Consider the following 14860-nt stretch of genomic DNA (forward strand, 5'->3'; position numbering starts at 1 on the left):
TCCACCTATTAGGTACTACGTCACAGAACTCTGCCAGTCTTCTAAAATGCAGAAGTGTTGAGCGGGGAGTTTCAGGGAGTCAGTACAGGATTCACCACCTTCATAGGGTACCATGGGATATATAGTCTTTGGAAATTAGAAAGGGAAAAGTTGCAAAGCATTAAGATGGACTTTTCAAATAAGCCTATACAGGTTGGGGGAATTTGTCAAGATGTAGGGTATTAGAATGTTGATATTATAAAAGTATGCAGCAACTAATTAAGCCAGTAAACAGTTCGAGTTTAGATTTATTTGTTATCTTTGAGACACGGCCATCTAAGTAGCAAACAAAATAGAAAAGTAAAAAAAATTAAGCTTACACTGCCACATTACTTGGTGTCACAAACTACAATAAACACTAACTCTGTCCAACATTGTACAAATACATTCTGAGACTTCACAGCATTTTCAGGTTAAAAATACTAGGGCCTAGCATGGTGACAGAAAATAAAATGGCATTTTATCAGTTCATCCTGAAAAATAAACCCAACAGCTAAAAAAAAAAAAAAAACGAATTGTATGAATATGCAAATACATAAGGAAGAGTTTCTTTGCAAAACAGAACGTCAAATTTCGCCAAGAGCATAGATTTTGAAAGAGGATGGCACAACAGTTTAAAAAAATGAATCCAAGGTCTACAGATTGATAAGTCCAATTATTTAATTTTCATCAGTTGAGGTCAATGGATCAGCAGTGAAGTCTTCTTCATTTTCTCCAACACTCTCCACAACGTTGGGTGCTGAGGCTGCTGCTTCACCCTCTGCTACAGTACCAGCTGCTTCAACATCCTCTGTGACCGATTCCTGTGCAGCTTCTTCAACATGAGTTTCAAATGGATTTTCACCCTTCATGAAGACAAGAAATTAACATAAATGTGGGATGTTCTAGAAGTTATGGCAGGCATTTGTTTGATGAACTGTGCCACCTTGCCCAATTATTGTCTCAGGTTACACAGACTAATCACTCGCTGTCAAGCTGGGGGTATAGAAGCTATATTTAGGTCCTTAAAAACAATTACTTCCAAGACACGATTTGACACCTCAGAAACAACAACCCATTCAGTAAGCCTAGGATACACCATGTTCCGCCCCCACCATCCAGCAGGTCATGAAAAAAGAAAAAAAAAACAAAAACTCAGAGATGTTGTACCAACAATCCAATGTTGGTACATAAATAAGCTTGCTGTGCTAGTGTTTTGACAAGGGGATGGCACCCCCAAAAAGGTTTATGCTTGTGTAGGAATCCCCTGGGGATAAGATTTTTGCCTCAAGCTATATAAAGTCAGCGGGATAAATGCATGTGCCATTCACACTTCAGTTTACCATGAAGCATGCTAACATAATGAGCTTGGTGGGTCTCTTTGCCAAATAGCAAATGCAAATTGGCTGCCTTTTCTAAGGCTTTAAAGACAATAAATATGTAGCACATTGATGGGTACCTAGAAGTGATCACACAATAACTTACCTTCAAATAGAGTTCATATCTCGCCTTTACAAGTGGGTTGTTTAGTATGCTTGTTGCAGTCAAGATGCTCTCTCTCTTAATCTGATCTTTGTAAGCCTGGGAGGAGCAGAAATGCATTACATGTGATTAGTCCCAGAAAAAAGGTTTATAAATCTTTAACAATGCTTGTTTATGTAATTTTAGTAGGATAAAACATTGGATTTTTGCATGCATCGTTAACCAATTCCAGCCTACCATAGATATAAATGGTGAGAAGCAGTTATACTGCTAGTGTTTTATCTTTAGAGCCAGCAACCATCTTTCAAGTAAAAAGAGATCTAAGCAGTTCTACAGCTTAGAAGTGCTTAGGTGGGACCCTGCACCATTCTTAGGGACCGATTCAAGCAGTTGGGTGCCCAAAGATGAGGAACATCTGTTCCTTACTGATGAATAAAGTCAGAAGCCAGGAGGGTATTTTTACATAAGGCGATCTGCCTTATGTAAACAAGGCAGATCGCCATTCTGACAGGAAAGATGGGATAAGAGCAAGTGTTAGCAGGCACCCCCTAGGGCAGTGTTTTACAGCATCACCATGGTAAAACCCCTTCAAGCATGGCTATTAAGGGGGCATAACCCTCTGGGGCTGAATTTGCTAACATTAAATCCAAATGAACTAGTATAAGAATCAAAGTTGAATACACTGAATATGACCACACTAACCCCGTTTTGAAGATAAGCAGCTAGAGGGATCTCTTAATTTACTTTGTAAAATAACTGTAAAGCGGTTGTAAACCCCCCCCCCCCCCCCCCATCACCAAGGCTTGTTTCAACAACCCAAAATGTTCAAAAGCCAATTGTCATTGGGACAGAAAGTGAGGTGAAATCTTCTGAAATAGGGCAAAGACAGCAGAAAAATTACAGGGTGTAAACCCTTCCCTATGCCATCCAAAAAGCTTATTTTTTTTGGGCTTGAGCTACACTTAATGTACCTGTTCGGACTTCCAAACAGATGCAACTTAAACCTACAGAACCCCCATCTTGTTTTTAACCCGGGACCGCCTGTATCAGGACTCATGTTGGTTGACATCAAAACAGCAAATTTTACCAAGCACATCTGTTATGACCAAAGCATACGTCTTACCAGCTTGCTCTTTGAGTGATCGGTAGATTTAAGGTGCAGCTGCACAGAGCTGTGTAAAGCAGGTACATACACACTGCAGGCACTGCAGTGTACAGTTTCAACTTTCATCATGTGATCATCTGGTGTAACTCCTAAAAGAAAAAAAAAATACATTAGCTTACATAAACCATGGCAATATAATGAGTCATTTAAATATACTGAGGAACACAACACATTAATGCCCTCAATCATTTACTTTCAGTGCACGTCTGGCTTACACTGGAATGATTGAGCTGCACTTGGCTTACTCCAGTACCTAGTGGTGACTTGCACTACCAAGTAAAATTACATAATGCCAAAGTAAGACATCGGTGACCTCATTAATCTAAACAGATGTCAATAAACAGCGATTTGAAGGGTATAGACCCAAGCATGAAATTTTGTGGATTGCTTTAACAAATACACACCTTCCATAATATCCTTCTCTTTCTCTGGAGTTTTGGCAGCGTCATTTTGAGCCGGAGTCTCGGTCGGAACGATGGTAGGAGTTGTCTGATTCTGGGTAGCCTGAGCTTTACGTGCAGCAGTTTTCTTATACTTGTTAACAATGCATTCCTAAAAGAAAAATTGGATGGGGTTAAAGTAGGTAAAATTTGAGGGGAAACTTGTTTTGAGTCCACACATTCAGAGCAGCAGCCATTCATTCCACAATCCCAAACTATACCCGCTATGGTTTCCACATCAACTCTTGGATGTTTGGGAACTCCCCGACTTGGCCATAATTAGTTAACGTAGACAGTATTAAAGTTTGAGTGATGAGGTAATGTGCCACAAAATAATATTTTGATGCTTTAGATTAAAGCATGGGCATAAATAGGGTAGGCTGTGTGGGCAATTATCCATTTAAGACTGCTAGATATGCTTTTACAGTTGGCAGCCATGTAACACATTACCTTTTTTTAAGGTGTGGCATAGTGCCATTGTTCCACTCCAATATTAGTGCAATGCTTTGACCGCAGTTATAATGCAAAACACTCCCTTGGGTTGATTTACTAATACAGAATCAGATGCAGCTTGGCACAAACCAAATCAGCATCGAGTTGTTAACCTTAAAATTGAACAAGCTGAAATTAGAAGCTGTTGACTACCATGCACGCTCCAGTTTTAGTAAATCAATCCCAATTTGATGGAATATCTAATGCAAGACAGTGGTGTCTGCTGCTATGTAATGGTTGGCAGACACTTGCCATGACATCTTAAAACATCTGAGGCACTCAGAATTTACTTACATGCAAAAATTCCATGACAGGTTTGTCAAATTTGGTTTGTTTCTGAATATGATCAAGCATCTCTTGATGAGCTTCACTGGCCAAGTGATCCTCAATACCCTTTTCTTCAAATGATCTGAACTTGCAGAATGAGCAGGTAAAGGCCATTCTGAAAAGAGAAGATTTAATTAACATTGCACGCATTTCTTAAATTGTAAACAAGTCTATTAAAACATCTTAACATCTGCAGGCCGACTGTCAGACATGCCTCAAAAAAAAAAGCACACACCAATTATGCAGGATAGTTTGACCTCAGAGCTACTTTAAGATGTGTTAGAGGGGATGAAGTCAGCAAACCAATTCATACCCAAGCCATGTATATAAAACAGCCAGAATTTGTCTTTTACAAAGCCAGTACTTAAGAGGAATCCAATGTTTACAAAGTATTCAAAGCTAGCCAAAGTAGAAAGATTTAATGAAAAGCAAGAGTCAGTTCCTCAAGCGAGTCCTCACTGGTCTGTTTATAAATATGGCTTCCAGCAGAACACCTGATGTATGCATCAGATGCTGGAGACCATAGCTCTTGGGGAATAAAAAAAAATTACCATCACTGATTTTTAAAGTCATCTGCAAGCTCTAAAGCAACCATTACTTGGGAGAATTAGAAACTTGCTAAAGGTCTTCCCATTAAAACACTGCTACCCCAGAAGTAAAAGCAGATGTGTACCCATCGCCATATTTTTCACTGTTCTTCTCTCTTCTACGCCTCTGTTTCTCCCTTCTTGCCTCTGTGCGGCGCTTCTCCTCCTCTTCTGGATCAACTGGCTCCGCTACAGAAGAAAACATTTTATGATTAGAATATTTGACAGGTTCAAGAACAATGTCCAGACTACTAAAAGAACTGTTCATAAAACTGCATATGGTCTAAAGCAGGGCTTGGAATCTTAAAAAAAAAAAAAAGTTTGTCAAACCTTGGTCTAAAGGGATAGCCAATACATACGTTGCGGTTTTGACAGCCCATTGAAACAAAATGCATAGTATTGCAGTAGCATGCCGTTATAGGTGGCCAAACGTGCTGGGCTTTAGGGCAGAAACAACTAATCAATGATGAAATTAATCGATTACAATTTTCATAATTGGCCAGTAACATAATGGGGTTAAAAAAAACTAAAATTAGCCCTTTATAGTACAAAAAAGCAAATCTCTACTGTAATTACTTTCACCATCCCACAGTAAGAAAATTAACCCCTTACAGTAGTGATTTGCCCTTTTTGTACTTGATTTTTTTAACCCCATTATGTTACTAAGCATCTCAGGCCTGGGTTCACACCTGTTTATTGGTGCTTTTTGCAGAAACACTACAGTTCATTTACGGGACACGTTCACATCCATGATTTTATTTCAGCTGCTGCGCATTTGGAAAGGGCAAGGACTTAACACAAAATGGTGCCATTTTGTTTTTTTGGGTTCAATATACTTCAATGGAGAAGCTGCAGAAAAGCATGCAATGTGTTTTTTCCGGCAATTTGTTTTGTAATCTGCGCAGCAAAAAATTAGCCCCAAAAAAAAAAAATAGCAAATGTATCCGATTAATCGGCCAACTAATCGATTATGAAAATCGTTAGTTGCAGCCCTACTTGTCAATAGCACCCACATGGGTCTTGCAAGGGCAGCCCGTTTTTGAAACATGGCACATGATTTTACCCCAAGGCATGCACAAACACAGTAACAATCACATACCTGGTGCAGGAGCAGGTTTGGCAGCTTGGTTTGCACCAGCTTTCGCCAGCTTTGGTTTTTTGCCAAAACCTACAGGAGCCTTGAATGGCTGAGCCATCTTCCTCTTAACTCCTCTTGCCATTCCACCAGACAAGGGCTGGGGAGTATAGTCCGCAGCAGGCCTGCGCATACCACGAGCAAGCTGCAGAAATCAGGAAATTTCAAGTTAGCACATGAATAACTTATTTTTCTACTATAATCCCTTACTGTATCTGAGAAGGCAATATTGTCATCTCAAGACAGTAAAAGGGAATTCTGTTTAATAAGGTAGTTTCCAGGAAAAAGTCAATACAAATCAAAACATGCCCCAGAAATACAAAATACATGACACATTACAGGTGTTTATTAAAGGTGCAATGCATTTCTAAAAAAACTATCAAAGAGGGACCTCTCTACCTACCATTTAGCAGAAGAAAAAAAGCCCCCCCCCCCCCACCACATTAGCTTAGGACAATATATATATTTTTTTAAAGCAAACATTACTAATCCCTGCTTCAAGCAGCATTAAACCCAAATATATATTGCACTTTAGATGCCTTTGCTGCATTTGCTTTTAGGTTCTCTCCTTGTATTGTCACCTGTGATCTGTCAAGTAACATTTTACATTAGACTGCCTACACTGGATGACACAGCAGACACTTTTGGACAGGGGCATTTTCATAGGGGGTGGGTTTGGATCTTTGGGGGGAGTGTTATATACTAGCAGATTTAAATGCCCTAAAACAAAAGTGAACACTTTAAACAGCTACAGTAACACTTATTTTGGCATAAAGTGGGATATAGTTTTAAAGAAATAAAAACTGCTCATTGTAAGCACCTCTGTCAGTGGACAATTGCTGTGTTCTGTTGCCAGGCAGACTTACTGGCCAGCTCAAACAGGTGAAATTAAAAAAAAAGGAAAGAAAGCCTAAAATAAATACAGCCACTACATCTAAAAATTGGTAAGCTGAAATATAATGTGTGCTTTGGGTTTAATATCACTTAATGGGGGATAACCCCCCTCCCCAAAAAAACATTTGGGACAACTAAAAATGCAAACAATTGCTTAAGCTACATATACCAGTGGTACTTTGTGCCGTTAGGAAAACACCCAACAGGACTAATCTGGCTTGTATCCAGAAGGCAAAGCCCTCCTTAAAAGCAGACATCTAAACAGGACTCCATATACACACCCCCCCCCCAAACAGTTGATGCCGATTAATGCAGAACAATGCCACCTCACAACAGGTTCCTCCTTAGACAGGATTTTTTTGCTGTCTCGCCACAGAATGCCATGTTCCAATTTAGTCAGCACCAAGATAAGGAGAGACAAAACACTAGGACCGGAGTCCAGGCCTATGACAGCATTTATAAGCATTACATATATCATGTTAACAGTCTAGGATGTGCTTAACCCAACAGGTCTATATGGCTTTGGGATATTCCCAAAAGTCAATGTCTGCTCACAGAATGTCTAACATAATACATTGCACCTTTAATCTACTCAGAACTTCAAAAAGGTCTGTGTGTAACCTTTTGCATTTGCTTTTAATCTATTATGAGATCAAGGAAGACTAGATATCCTTGCAGCCACAAAGCATGCGAATTATATGGTACTTCAATTTTTCTTTCACAAGAAAAGAATGTACCAAATACTCCCATGTAACTTTTAAAGCATGTATTCTTTAAGAGTCAGCTATTAGACTGGGAGTACAACACACAAGCCTCTAAGCAGATTTGCAATAAAGATGGACATTGTGCCATTTTAAAGTTCTGGGCTTGAAATCATTAAAAGTGACTATCAAAAAGAATCTGAGAAGATTCTATACTTACTCCTCCTCTGCCACGGCCTCTGCCTGCTGCTTGTCCTCCAAAAGCACCGTCGGGGTAAGCAGGCATTCCTCTTCCCCGAGAGCCTACTGCTGCAGGCTTCATATAGGGTGAAGAAAAACCGCCGTAGGAAGAGTAATTGTCTCTTCCTCTGTCCTCCATAAACCCAGTCCTCGCTTTCGCTCGTGTGAAAGACGGATCCCAGTTGGACCCGCCTTGGTTTCTAGCATCAAAAGAGTCAACGCTATTCCGGTATGGGTTCTCATATCGGCCATCATAACTATCTCCGTAGCCTTGATCGGATTCATTATAACCATAGCCAGATCTGTACAGATCTCGCCCACCCACAGAAGACCTGGAGTCAAAAGACTCATAAGGTCCAAACCTGGAAGAATTGACGTGAGGAGAAAGATAAATGTAAGCTTACTAGAACAAACAAAAAAGCATCAGTTGACATTTATCAACTTTACAATAAATCTTAGACATACAATACCTAAACTCTGTCTTATGGCAGATGTTATTTATAAAATTATGCTCATCAAAACTAACAAATATTCCTTCATAAAAAGTGGTGTGCTAACCTTACAAATTAAAGGGGGTATGAAGGTACTTAACAAAGGGGCTTGGAAAATATCAATGGGCTTTACAGTGCAAAATGTTGCCAGCCAATGCACTTTGCCGATAAGTTTCCATTAAAAAACACTGAAATGAATGTCGGGGGTCAATTGAATGTAACATTTATAGCAAAATGTTCAGTTACCATTTCAGAGGTAAATTAGGTTGAATGCTTGGTTAAGAAATTTAGACTTCTTGCAAGATTATTAAAGAAATAAAGTGCATCTAAAGCAAATACTGTAGTTTTGGATAAAGGGCGGAAGTGTTAAACCCCAGTTAGGTTTAAATGGTCATGTTAATGCCTCTGGCCTAGTGACCAGTCAGTGATGAGAATTTCTGTAATTTTACAGTTGTCACCAGAACTGAATATCCCATTTGAGACCCCAGTTCAAGTCACAACTGTACATCAAGATATTCTCACTTTCATCTCCAAGATCAGAAACAGGAAAATCTCTGACTGAGCGAAGGCAAACTCCTCCCAACTCTATACAAAGAAATTTTGGCTTTAGATGCACTTTAAGCATCTTTCTTGCAATAAGACAGCATAAAGCATGCATTTCACAGAATAAATTTTAACAGACTAAACTAAATATTGCAAAGTATTGAAAAACAGCCAAAAACATGAACAAAAAAACAATTTCAAGTAAATAATGACATTTGTGACTTAGGTTTTATTTAGAAGCTGCAAATTTAAAATAAATGCTTATACTATTCTCAAATAACCCCCATATAGCTACTTTACATTTTGGGCAAAAGTTAGGTGTACATAATGCAAGCAGCTGAAGATCTAGCAGAGGAAGTAAAATCCTTCATTCTTCAAACTGTTGCAGCTGAACATTTACCCAAAGCCTTAAGATTATAATCCTCTTGTCAACATAGGGTTGGCGGAGGATGGCTGTACTTAAGCTAACTATACACTACAGTTTTATTAAGCTTCAGATTTACTAAATGTTACTAGTTATGTTTAGGCATGTCGCCATAATGGTTTATAAATTTAGGTTGGTCCTTGCACAACATACTTTATGGCAGATCTAAAGGATTGTTGTATAGTGTATGGCCATCGTAACAAGTAATTGTTTTAATACTTGCCCAACAGCTCACCTGACTGCCTTAAGCTGCCAGCATCAATGCACAGCTGTGATGTGGCTTCTGTTTAGGTGGAGTGGATAAGCTCTAACTGATCAATAAGTCACATGAGACATTGCCACAGCTGAGCTTAGGAACAGGCTTGGTAAAGCCATCCTGGCCCAGTACAAAAAAGCTTTATGGGACAGATCTGGAAGTGGGCAAAAGTAATTTAATGGTACCGCTCACACCAACATCTCAAAACAAAGGTTCAGGTGCCATTTTTGAATGGCACACAATAAGATTTTGTCAGCCAATTGCATGGCATGAAGCTTGTCACCAAGCAGCACAAGCTTCTTTTGAACAACAAGTCATGTGATGCAATCCGACATGAATTGCAGCAAAACTGCCATTCAAAAATGTCACTTGAACCTGTGTTGCGATTTAGTGCATTCGAGATCTCAGAACTGCAGTGATTCTGCCGTGATCCCAAAACACAAGTGTGAATGGAGCTTCAGATCATTTGAAACCATTACATTATACAATACATCTATGGCCACTATGGAATTTTACTACAACTACATGTTCCCACCTTAACTAAAAAACAAATTACCCCCATAGAAACCAAATGTATCTTTTTAAAGTCACCCAATTACTAATCTTTGCAACCATGGAGAAATTACAGCCCATGACTTCTCATCTGCATACCAGCAATCACAAGTACTGATAATCACGTATGGGGCCAAACTTACCTGTCACTGCCGCTGTCCATGCCATAACTGTCCATACTTCGGTCATAGCTCCCATGCCCATATTCACGGACTGCACCTAAAATCATTCACAAGTAAATTATTTGAGGTCGCTCTTAAAGTGTCACATTGCAAGAACAGTGGGACACCACTAAGGAAACAGAAAAAGCTGGGGATGGGGAGAAAAGAAAAAAAAAAAAAAAAAGTACAGAACCACCCTTTGGTCATGCCAATTCTCTTACCCCTGCTAAAAAGGATGGAAGACAGCTGCAGTACTTACAACAGTCTGAAATGCCTAACAGTATTCCACCTGGCTCAGTGTTAATCACTTTGAGCCCAATCATGGCCACCCACAGTTCCACTCTTGGGTAATTTAGGCTGGGTTCACACACTTGGTGAATTTGATGCAGGTTTCTCTGCATCCAATTTACATGACACATCTCTGGGGCAGCCACAGAAGGGTCATGTGCATCATTGGCTCAGTTACAGGTCCAAATTCAGGCAAAATAATAAAAAATGGTCCCCCAATTCAGACCCAAAATAGTGAAAGGAGATGCACTGGACCCCTTACTGTGAGTTTCTGCACATAGTGTGAAGTCAGCCTTAGTAAGTTCAGGGGGGGGGGGAATATATGAGACCACACATACCTCCTCCAGCCATGCCCCAAGCTTTTCTGCCTTGTACTCCGTCCATGTTTTGAAAAAGGTTAATTCCTGTGGATTCTTTGACTGCTGACCTACAGAAAAGAAAAAAAAAAAAAAATGTGTTTAGTATCATACAACAGCTAGTACGGGTTAAGGAATATAATAGCTCAGCTGTTGCATACCTCACCCAGCCCCAAGTAGTCAGCAGGTAAAAAAAAGCCGCTTTTACCCACTACTCAAGTTGGGTGAGGTGTGCGGTAGCCAAGCTATTTTTACAGCTCACTTTGGGTCTGAACAAACCTTTTCCCAGAACAAGTTCTATGCCCCAAGCATTTGTGGGATACCAAAAGGTTTAATAGAATGAGGAAATTAGAAATACTCAGGTTTTTAATGCCAACCAAAGCCCCATTAGAGAATTTTACTTTCACTTCCCATTTCTCCTGAAAGATTACTAGGCAAGTGGAAACATGCAACATCTGCCAGGGATTGTTCGCTGCCAAAGAAAAGCATTTTACTTCCGTGTTACTCCCACTCAATGGGCCCAAGATAGCCATAATCTCAGGGTTCCAACAATCCACTAGCCAAAACAAAATTTTCCAGCTGACAGTCCAATCCTTGCTTCAACAGCAAGGCAATAATCCCCCCACTGCCAACCCATGTATATACACACACACACACACACACACACAATTTTGCATTTACTGTGCAAAAGTTTGCTCCAACAAAAAGACATTTATTTCATGAGAAGTTTTTCCATAGCCTTCTAGGCAGACAAAATATACAAGCCATTGATTTGAATGGTGCAAAGAAAAGGCTTATAATGAATTTGCATGGCAAGTCATTTCCTGTCCTGGTGGGAGGAGCTCTAAATCTCAAGGGCTGTCCAGGGGGGTGGGGAACTTCGGAAACTTGCAGTGAACTGGACAAAAAGACTGAACAATGCTGCCTCCCACCTCAGGCAGAACAGCTGCTGTTGAATTAATTTGGGCAAATTCCCCAGCCCACACACAGGAGACAATAGAAAAGCATATTGTGAGACCACCTTACAAGGCCCCCTCCCCAAATACCGTTTTAAAATGAGAAATGTTAACAGGCAGCCACCGGGATAAACAAGATAGTGTCTGTAGGTTTGTTCTCAATTTGAATGCAAGTCAGAACATGTATTTTTTTTTTTAATGTAGCTCCAGGCCAAAAATGTGTTTTTGGATAGCATAGGGAAGGGTCATCACCGCTGAAACATTTGTTTTTGTCTGTACCTGTTCAGATGTCACCTCACTTTCTGTCCCTGGGACAATCGAGTTTAAGATTTTGGGTTGTGTGGAAACAAGGATTTGTGATAAAGAATCAATAGAGACCCTCCCCCCATAACTCTTACAGGAGTGAGATTTCCCTTTCCTCTCGCTTCCTGTTTATCCCTTCATTTGCAAGCATGAGTTGTTTGCAACTTGGGGACTACCTGTATTGTTATACATTTTTATATTATATATCCACAAGCTAGATCTGCATTCACATTGCCTGTTCACTACACATATGTAGGCATCAATACACAGGTCATAGATTACACAACCCTCAAGAAGCCAAGACAAAGCAGAACTGAAAACGGCTTAGATCAAGCAACACAACTTGATACAAAGACAATCTTAATGAAAAATACTCTATAGGCCTCAGTCACACTGCTAGGCAAACTGTCTTTACCTGCATTTAGAGACACTAGAATTCTGTACACTCAGAATTCAATAAAAAAAAAAAAACACTAAAAGTGGCTAAAGCTGTATAAAGGCTAAACATTGGAGAGCTTGCATGGGAAGCATAAAACGTTATATTTCCCATACAATTTCTCATGTACATAACCTAAAACTCAGGATTACTACAGTGAATGTAGCCCAAGGCCTGTTTTACAGAGCAGGGAGAATAGATTTGAAGAGGCCTATAAAGATAAGGAGCAACAGGGACTCCATCAGCCAATATCAACCATGGCACCCCAAGAATCTATCCTCAAGGATGGATCTTTCAGGTCAGTCAGTGTTATCTGTACACTTAGGAGGGACTTTACTAAAGCTGGATCAGAAAAAAAATAAAAAATAAAGAAAGAACCTGTGCATAGTATTGAATCCATTTCCCACTTGTTCAGCTTTGAAATTGAAAGACACTGATTGGTTGTCATACACAACTGCTTCAGCCTTCCGTAAACCTCCCTCCCCCTCCTTGTGATCTTCACAGGCTGCAGCCATTTTGACACAATCAGGACAATGCACAGAAAGCATGAACCTGACCCAGATCATAGTCCTAATAGCATTAAACCACCACATGCACCCCCACACGTGCCTTTGCCTAGGTTCACACTAGTCCTGCTACATAATGGTGGGGGTTTTGTAGCACATTTAGATGAGGAGACTAGATTTAACACAAAACCACCAAAAATGCATATACTATAGAAAGATACAAGGCTAGCCCATATCCTTCTATAGAATATGTGCATTTTTTTGTAATTCCATCCAGTACATGGGGGGCACACAGCTTCTACAGGAGATGGGTTCTGCCTGTAGACTCAGATCATCATAATCCTGTGTGTCCATGCACATTTTAGGCTCAGGTGAAAAAAAAAATCTTAGGATAGCAATCACAGGAGACTCTGACCTTGTAATCAGACTCGCCCACCACAGAGATAACATCAAATACCAATAGAACAATGCAGAGAGATATCACATGAGTATTGGACCCCACTGTTTATCAATAGCCTAGTGCTTGCAAAACAAAAGATTGAGAGAAAATGTTACACATCTGAACACAATGCACCCGTGTGTGACGGTCTCCATTGGAAACAATGCAGTTGTGCTCAGCGTGTTAATGCGTCCTCTATGGGCCACGTGATATGCAGCCTTAGGCCTCGATGGCCATCTTTCTTCCTGATGCAATATCTAGCGCCATTTTTGTTAAGCACGCAGCTTATTAAGGCTCAGCAACAAACTAATATAATTTGTACATCTGCTTGCAATGAAAGTATATGCGGCAATACTGACAATGGAGAGAAATCTACACATAGGCCTCACCGATCATTTAATCTGTGATTTCTACCAATCAGCCCGAGTATAAAATCTCAGTAAATGATTCTAATTTGCAACTACATTACTTTCTCATCCGCCCAATAAGGATTGAGGATTACAGTCATGTGACTAAGGTGATCTAATCTCCTCATATAAAGCTGCGTGCACCTCGTTAGAAAGGAAAATATTAAAGATACATACTACACATATATCTCCAATAGTCATTCAATAAAATATATTTCGATTGGTTCCCCCTATCCCCGGGCCTAGCCCCTAATCTCCAGCACACAGCGCGGGAAGCGAACAAAGGCGCGGCCGGCCGCCATGTCACACATCGCCGCCACCTTCCTGTGACCTCTGAGGAGAGAACACCCCGCACTGCACACTCACCAACCCCACCGCCGCCTTACCTCAATCAATATCCGAGCGGGCTGACTTAATTCCGGGTAAGCCGAGCGTTCCACGAGACCTCTGTACCTCACTGGTCGCCTGCTGCAAGATGGAGACTCGTTTCCTTCTGCGTGCTGCAGAAATGGCCGTCGAGATGGTGACGTCAGTGCTGTCCCGCCCACTTCGAGACAGGCTGTGATTGGACGTTTGCTTTACCTGACCCCCGCCCTCTCTTTCTTCAAAAGGTATGGGAAGGGCTCATTGGCCGTGGACACGCCCACAGGCGCTTTGTTCTGGGTTTTGTGTAACCGGTTTGGAATGTTACAATGCGGGCGGAGAGCTGTGGCGCCAAAGTTAGTGCGGGGACTAATTCTCCGCACCGGGATAGGACGCCTCACTCAATATAGTTCGGTTGGCGGAGGGATACCAATAACTGAAAATATATAAAGTACGTGCGTGCTGACCTGACAACCAATGTAAACGGATCTTTAATAAAGAGGGTGGGGCATTTTCAGGCGTAACCAATGTGAAGGAGGCTTTTAACAAGGGATGGGCGCGTTCACTGGCCGCCATTTTGAGGATTGAGGGCACCTCTACCGAGTAATTGTGTAATGGGAGGGTGATGGGAATGTCCCTCAACATGAAGGGGTCCTGTTATGAGGTCTCACGCACACTGGAGCTTATTACAGCTCCAGGTTTTGGCTTCAGGTGTTTTTTTTTGCAGCCAGTAAACTCTCCAGCATGTTATCCTATGTGGCCATACACATATAAGCTTTTATCAGCTTTTGCTGGCTGAAAGAACCCCCCATGACTGGTAGGGTTGTGTCCTGGTTCACACTGGTGCGATGCAGGAACTAGTGCTATTCCCGTGTGGGTTCTCACAGGCAGTTCAATC

The 14860-nt window shown here is 40.8% G+C and overlaps 1 protein-coding gene across 1 annotated transcript; it reads right to left on the reverse strand.

Annotated features, from left to right (window-relative positions):
• Window positions 1-269: 269 nt before the first annotated feature.
• Window positions 270-14120, reverse strand: ZNF326 (zinc finger protein 326). Its single transcript, XM_040360065.1, has 11 exons — window positions 13986-14120; window positions 10535-10623; window positions 9891-9966; window positions 7462-7843; window positions 5611-5791; window positions 4598-4700; window positions 3892-4039; window positions 3070-3217; window positions 2624-2754; window positions 1504-1599; window positions 270-884 (listed from the first exon to the last, which is right to left on the reverse strand). Exons 2-11 carry the CDS (start codon window positions 10578-10580, stop codon window positions 699-701), a joined length of 1497 nt encoding a protein of 498 aa, XP_040215999.1. The 5' UTR covers window positions 10581-10623; window positions 13986-14120; the 3' UTR covers window positions 270-698.
• Window positions 14121-14860: the final 740 nt, after the last annotated feature.

This window comes from Rana temporaria, chromosome 7, assembly GCF_905171775.1.
Source record: "Rana temporaria chromosome 7, aRanTem1.1, whole genome shotgun sequence".
NCBI lineage: Eukaryota > Metazoa > Chordata > Amphibia > Anura > Ranidae > Rana > Rana temporaria.

Coding starts and splice junctions, on each gene's coding strand:
- ZNF326 (XM_040360065.1), bottom strand. CDS start 10,580: ATGGACGGAGTACAAGGCAGAAAAGCTTGGGGCATGGCTGGAGGAG. Junction 3,218..3,891: donor CTGTCATGGAATTTTTGCAT/GTAAGTAAATTC, acceptor TTTTTCTTTTAG/GAATGCATTGTTAACAAGTA. Junction 2,755..3,069: donor AGAGAAGGATATTATGGAAG/GTGTGTATTTGT, acceptor TTTTTCTTTTAG/GAGTTACACCAGATGATCAC.